Source organism: Argentina silus (assembly GCF_951799395.1).
Source record: "Argentina silus genome assembly, chromosome: 17".
Classification (NCBI taxonomy): domain Eukaryota; kingdom Metazoa; phylum Chordata; class Actinopteri; order Argentiniformes; family Argentinidae; genus Argentina; species Argentina silus.
The window spans coordinates 11,650,240-11,657,739 of record NC_139671.1 but is presented as its reverse complement, the minus strand read 5'-3'; the positions used below and the strand labels follow the sequence as shown (position 1 = coordinate 11,657,739).

At 46.6% G+C, this 7,500-nt stretch overlaps 1 protein-coding gene across 1 annotated transcript in view; it reads left to right on the top strand.

The window, feature by feature from the left end:
- The window catches only part of klhl29 (kelch like family member 29), a gene marked incomplete at its 5' end in the record, with an annotated part of 117,578 nt that overhangs the window by 75,365 nt on the left and 34,713 nt on the right, over positions 1 to 7,500 (top strand). Inside the window, 1 exon segment of the mRNA XM_083688576.1 lies at positions 4,539 to 4,737. Within this exon segment, the coding sequence (XP_083544702.1) occupies positions 4,539 to 4,737 (199 nt within the window).

Below are 7,500 nucleotides of genomic sequence, written 5' to 3'. Positions count from 1 at the left end.
CATCACTCACAACTTTGGTACATTATAAGACACATGACTGAGAAAGTCCCTGGACACAAATTCAACCACGCTTGGAACTAATCAACACTATCTGCTCTGTGCCTCTGTGCCCTGTTCTTTTTCATCTGTACCCCCCAGTGGACACAGCACCATCTCAGAGAGCAGGTCTGGACACAGATTATAACAGGGAGACAGTTGTTAACCTAACCCCAGTAGACACAGCACCATCTCAGAGAGCAGGTCTGGACACAGAATATAACAGGGAGACAGTTGTTAACCTAACCCCAGGGACAGCACCACTAACCACACAGGAAGAACAGAGAGGTGATGCTCTATTCCTCTGGAACCAGCCAGGCGAGACCCTGTGGGAGGAGGGAGGGATGGAGGGATGGAGGAGGGAGGGATGGATAAAGGGATGAATGAGTTAGAGGGGGGAATTAGTGATGTGGTTGAAAGGATGATTTGTCTGTTTAAAACAGGAGCATTAAGCACAATACAATGCATCTAGTGTGGTCTGACACCGGATTTAAAATCTGGAGCTTGTGTGTAATAGATTCCCCATTTACATATCGATATATTCAGTGTGTGGGAGGAAGAGAGAAATGGTGGTAGAGAGAGAGAGAGAGAGAGAGAGAGAGAGAGAGAAAGGCAGGGATGGATGAAGGAGAGAGGGGGAAGGGGAAAAGAAGAGATAGTGAGGTAGTTAGGATTAAAGGTGGTTTGGGATCTAAGGTTTCTCTCTATCCACAGGGGGGAGAGTCAACTAAAAGAAGAGATTGAGAAGTAGGGTAGAAGAGCTAGAGTCTCTCTCTCTCCCTCACTCTCACTCTCTCTCTCTCTCTCTCTCTCTCTCTCTCTCTCACTCCCCCCTCTCACACACTCAATATACAGTACATACATACAGACACATTCAAATGTATACACACACAGGTCAGAGAAGCAGTATAGTCTGAATTTTTAAAGATAAGTCCATCCGTTGAGATTCTTCAGCCGAGGACGACCTCAGGTAGGATTCACAATAGAGAATACTGTTGGAACAAATCCAAATCCGAAATATCAGTAGTGTGATGAGATATGCTAGCAGACAACTCTGTCAGGGGCTGTGTCCACCAAGCGCGCCTTTGCCTACAAAAAAAGCAAAGCAAAACACCTGAAAAACAGGACCTTCAAAGCGGTGTGGAAAAAGAGGTGACTGTTGTTGATAAACTACCTGATACAGTGGTTTAGCTACTTCTTAGCCATTTTTGAACGGAAGCGTTCAAATCCCAGAAATCTGAAGACACGCCCCTCTACTGGGGTACGGCAGTCAAGTTTCCCCATTGACCCTCACTACAAATAGCTTACTGTTGGCCACTTTCCATATTCGCTGTTGTTGTTATTTGTATGTTTCAATCAACTTTTTCATGGGTTTGGGGTGTCATTATCAAAAAAGTCACCATCAATCACCTGCGTTATAGTTAGGACTGTACCCCACTGGAATACTGTCGGGTAAGACTGCACCCTACTGGAAAACAGTCGGGTAAGACTGCACCCTACTGGAAAACAGTCGGGTAAGACTGCACCCTACTGGAAAACGCATCGGAAAACCCCATTGGAATCCACACTTCGGTACAGCAGTAGAGAGGTGTGGCCACTGTGGAAAGTGTCTATACAAATATATAATATTTATAAATATCTAAATTTAAATATGTCTATACAATATCTATACAAAATTTGTATTTATTTTAGAAACTGCAAGACATCCTCATTTCCACTGAAGTAGCCGCCATCTTGTTGTGAATCTCCCCTCCATCAATTTGATAGTTTTTTTGGTCCAACGTGACTTTGATGTGCGACGCTCCTTTCCAGAAGTATAACAAAATTCAGTAGGAGGGCGTGGAGATGCTCCCCCAACAACAGCGAGGTGGAGTAGCCCTGAAACCATTTCCTTTACCTTTGAAAACAACGTGGAAAAGGCGCTAGTGGATAGAATGTATGTTTGATAGACACAGAAATGACTGGATCGTGTTCAGTGGGAACCGTGCGTGCGTGTGCGTCGTGCGTGTGTGATAAATCCCAGCCTGCGCTGAGTGCCGTGGAAGCTAGACGCTAACCTTGAGCAGATTCGTTTCCGGCCATACCAAAGCGGTTTGGCATGCGGGGAATGGGGAGTTGAGCGTGTGTGTGTGTGTGTGTGTGTGTGTGTGTGTGTGTGTGTGTGTGTGTGTGTGTGTGTGTGTGTGTGTGTGTGTGTGTGTGTGTGTGTGTGTGTGTGTGTGTGTGTGTGTGTGTGTGTGTGTGTGTGTGTGTGTGTGTGTGTGTGTGTGTGTGTGTGTGTGTGTGTGTGTGTGTGTGTGTGTGTGTTGTCAGAGCTGTTGCGCAAGTGTGGGGAGAGGCTGCATGCCGTGACATTACTCCTGATCAGCCTTGCTACACTCTCAGACCAAGGGGCTCAGCCTGGAGTTACACCCACACATACCCAACATGCAAGACACACACACACACACACACACACACACACACCGTGAGGAAATGGCTTAGTCTCTCAGCAGATTTGTTAAAGTGGGAGCAGTGGTGACCCCTAAGGACCCTCAGAATCCGTCTCCCTCTCAGAATCCCTAAACCACACTTTGGGCACAGGGCAAATACACCAGCACTCTGCAGTGCTGCTTAGAGCAGCTGGCCAAAGCTGTCCTATATACTACCCTGTATTCATTTAGTTTTACAGGTCAGTACGAGAAGACCTCATGGAAGGTGCTTCCTTTTAATGAAGGCATTATCATCAAAAACTCATTCCATTTTCATTACAGAGAAATAGCTTTTTCCGGACCTCCATTTCCATCCAAGAGTAGCTAAATATGTTTCGCAGCTTCTCTTTAAGCCTCAACAACAGCTCAAAGTGTTTGCCTTTACCTCTGTTTGCATTCACCCTGGGAGGGACAGCCAGTGTTTACCACTATATTGAGTTGTTTGTTTGATAAACTGTTAGGTAAACGGTGTTTGCAGCATTGTGAGAAACAGACAGTCCCATCTGTATGCTGCCGTAAACCTTCGGGCACACACACAGGAGATGTCAATAACAAACTCTCTCTACTCTGTGACCGCCATGTCCTCTCACCTCCACCCTTCCTCTTTGTTCTACTTTCCTCTTTCCTTCTCTCCTCCAGTCGTCTTCCCTTGTCCAATTGTTTCCTCTCCTCATCTCCTCTCCTTCCATCTCCCTTCTCTCACATCTTCTCCCTCCCACCTCCTCTCCTATCCTCTCCTTTCCTCCCTCTTCCTCTTCCTCTCCTATCCTCTCCTCTCCCTCCCCCCTCCTCTCCTGTCCTCTCCTTTCCTCCCTCCTCCTCTCCTATCCTCTCCTCTCCCTCCCCCCTCCTCTCCTGTCCTCTCCTTTCCTCCCTCCTCCTCTCCTATCCTCTCCTCTCCCTCCCCCCTCCTCTCCTGTCCTCTCCTTTCCTCCCTCCTCCTCTCCTATCCCCTCCTTTTCTCTCTCCTCCTCTCCTCTCCTCTCCTCTCCTCTCCGGTCAGATTAGTTCAAGACAACTTTGTAAACAAATTGGACCCCAGGTGTCAGGGAGATGCTAAGGCAGGGTGTCAGGTTGTTTTTCCTCTCTGAATGAGGTCTCCACAGTCTGTTGTTTTTCTGTGAGTGGAGTCTACGTCACGTAGCTCAGAACACAGGGTCACAGGGCCAATCTCCATCCACTGCGGTCTCGGTGTACGGGGTTGTTTACAGCGTTTAGTGCTGACAGAAATGAGTCCCACAGGGGTTTCATGCTACTACACACACGCACACACAATCACACACCGGCGTTGCAGCGATGGACACTGGTCACTATGGTAACAACTGTAGCTCACCTGTCTCCCTCATACTCTCTCTCTCTCACGTGCACAAACAGACATAATACTCTCTATCATATGTACAAATAGACACAGACACACACACACACACACACACACACACAAATACACACAAGCCCTATGGCAGTGTTCCACCTCAGAGCCAGCTGTAGAGGCCACTGTCACCATTCTCTCACTCACCCTGTCTCAACATATCCCAAAGTTCTCATCTCACTAGGCCAGAGCAAGGCCCTTATTGCTTGTTTTTTTGTTTTCCTGTTTTTCCTCAGAGTAGATCAATGATTTACCTTCATGTATTAATCTAGAGTCTGTGATTTGCATGATAAATGATACATGTGTGTATAATGAGGCTTGGGTGAGGTATATTTGCCACCGTAGTCTGTCTCAGACACAGACATGAAAGTGGTTGTGTTTTGTCTGTGGCACTGCAGACTGTATGATTGAGTCTCATATATTTGTTTGTTTATGTGTTGCTCCTCTAACACTTCTTTGAGGTTTCCAGGAATACTTTGCTATTGTGGATTAATTTAGAAGTCTACAAATAGTAATTTGACACATCTTCTTTCTCTCTCTTCTCTGTCCCTCCTCCCACCCCCTGACGCCCCTTCTCTCCACACTCTCTCTCTTCTCTGTCTCTCCTCCCACCCCCCCCCCCCACCCCCTTCTCTCCACCCCCCCCCTCTCTCTCTCCCCAGCACGTATCAGAGTTGTTAGCCGTGGTGCGTCTTCCCTTCATCCACCCCTCCTACCTGCTGAATGTGGTGGACAACGAGGAGCTGATTAAGTCCTCAGAGGCGTGTAGAGACCTGGTCAACGAGGCCAAGCGCTATCACATGCTGCCCCACGCACGGCAGGAGATGCAGACACCCAGGACCAGACCACGGCTCTCCGCAGGTACACACACACACACACACACACACACGCACACACACACACACACACACACAGACACCCACACACGCACACACACACACACACACACACACACACACACACACATACACACACACACACACACACACACACATACACACACACACACACACACACACACACACACACACACACACACACACACACACACACACACACACACAGACACACACACACACACACACACACACGGTTGAGAAGACAAGCAGCCTCCAAGGATTCGTTCTTGGCCGGCCACAAGTTTGCCTAAGAGAAAGATACAGAAGACATGCTCATGAGCCACAAATTCGGGGTGCTTATTGCTTCAGTGTGAGCACAGCAGCACAGCAGATGAAACATGAAAGCCACCAAGGGAAGAGAGAGAATTACTTTAGATTTGTATATATAGCATGACCTGATGAACAAAACGAAAAAAAAAAAACTTTTTTTCATTTCATATATTGTAGCTTAATTAGCTTACAGCTGTGTTCGTGCTGTTCAATGCAAGATAGACACACTGGCTTGGCTGATGTCTGACTGAGGTCTTAAAGGGGCAGTTATTTAAGAAAATCAGAAGTGATGAATTTCAATGAATGATGAATTTCATCATTAGGCTACAATTGAATATGCTTTAAAGGTTTCAGGTCAAACATGGCCGATAATTAAATAGCAGCATTTTCATTAAAGCCACAGTCTGTCACTTTCCCAGTAAGTTCAAATAATGTATACTGTATAGGCTTACCGCTGGATTTTGATAAATATGACATATAAGGTAATTACAAATGTCAGCTAATTACACCTATCCATAACCAAAACACCAATGACGTTAGCTACAGTAAGATCTCACCTAGGGACCCCAAATTAATTAATGTTCATGTATTTAATAATCAGACTGAAATGTAGCATAATAGTTCTCATACTTTTCATGTTTATTCATCTAAGCTGGATATTCATACTTAATACAATTCCATGCTTTTTTTTCTCGCTTGCTTGCCTCACTTTTCTGAAAATGAAATCCGTCAAACAATGAATCAAGTTTGTATGGCGTAGAGGTTCTGTATGCCAAGCTTAGCTTGAGTTACTATACAAGCTGTAGATTGCCAACCATAACACTGTCCCAGGGTGTCTGGGCAGCTGAACCCAGGGTTCTCTAGCAGTAGGCCCACTACATAAACATCTCCTACTGACTACTAAACACCAGCTGGCCAGAGTCAGAGTTGGAGCCTTTCTCTTATTCCAAGCAGCAGTCCAAGCAGCATTCCCTGTCCAAGCAGCTTTCCTTGTCCTTCCAACCATTCCTTCTCCAACAAACTGTTCAACTATGTCCTCTCTCCAATCAATCCATCTCTGACCTTCCATTCTGTTTGTTTACATAATTAAATCAAATATTTATGGAAATAAGTAGCCTCTCTGCGAAAGTAAATTGCTTTTGGCCGTTAGATTTTCCTTCCAGCCGGCCAAGACTCTCTGGTCTTTCCTCAGTAAAAAGCTGTCTAATTACGGTGTGTGAAACGTATTATAGGCTTAGCACGGACAGCATCGCCATCCAGCAGAACTTATTTTCTGCTTGGTGGAATTAAGGTAATTGCTAAACAAATGTCACTTTATGGTGTGGACAGTTAACAAGCCAGCCTGCTCTGTTCTACCCAAGGTGCTTTTGCCAGTAAACAAACAGACATGGAATTGTAGCAGTTTAATGGCTTTTGCATGTTTAATTGCAGAAAGGGGGAGAGGTTTTTAAAATATAATTTACCACCCGGCTTTTGTCATATTAAATGTGCTTGACCTCATTCCATTACTCACCAAGTTGGGCCAGTCTTTTCATTCTCTTCAATTTATTTTCATTGGTTGTGGAATAGCCCCTTGGTAGTCACTTGCCCCTCCCCCCTATAACGCATTCTAACACCTCACAATGCATAATTGGACTTCTTATAACCATTCATGACAGCTAGTGCCTCTTTTATAAATGCAATGCAAATACATGCATGATGCATTACACACAGATGGCGGAAAGTGTTTCAAAGTTTCCTTCTACTGCGGTTTGGCTGTGAGCTGTCAGTTAAGCCTTGATGTCAGAGCTCTCTGTCTCCTGGGCATTCAGGGTCCACTACAGTTTTGTTTTGTGTTGTAGTAAACACTGCAGCGTCAGTGTGGAGTGTGACTGGCCATCTGGCCATCTGTCTGCCTGGGGTCTGAGACGCACAGCGGGGCGGTTCAGTCAGATGGAGGGCGAGAGGAGAGAGCAGGGGAGAGATGCTTAGCTTGGGTGAAGGTGAAGTCTGGGACGACCCGATGATTAGAGAGAGTAAAGGACAGGTGGAGGAGAAACAGAGTAACGGAGGAGAGGTAGAGGTGGAGGAGAGAGAGAGTACAGGGGTAGAGGTGGAGGAGAGAGAGGGTAGAGGTGGAGGAGAGAGAGGGTACAGGGGTAGAGGTGGAGGAGAGAGAGGGTACGGGGGTAGAGGTGGAGGAGAGAGAAAGAGTACAGGGGTAGAGGTGGAGGAGAGAGAGGGTAGAGGTGGAGGAGAGAGAGGGTACAGGGGTAGAGGTGGAGGAGAGAGAGGGTAGAGGTGGAGGAGAGAGAGGGTAGAGGTGGAGGAGAGAGAGGGTACAGGGGTAGAGGTGGAGGAGAGAGAGGGTACGGGGGTAGAGGTGGAGGAGAGAGAAAGAGTACAGGGGTAGAGGTGGAGGAGAGAGAGGGTACAGGGGTAGAGGTGGAGGAGAGAGAGGGTAGAGGTGGAGGAG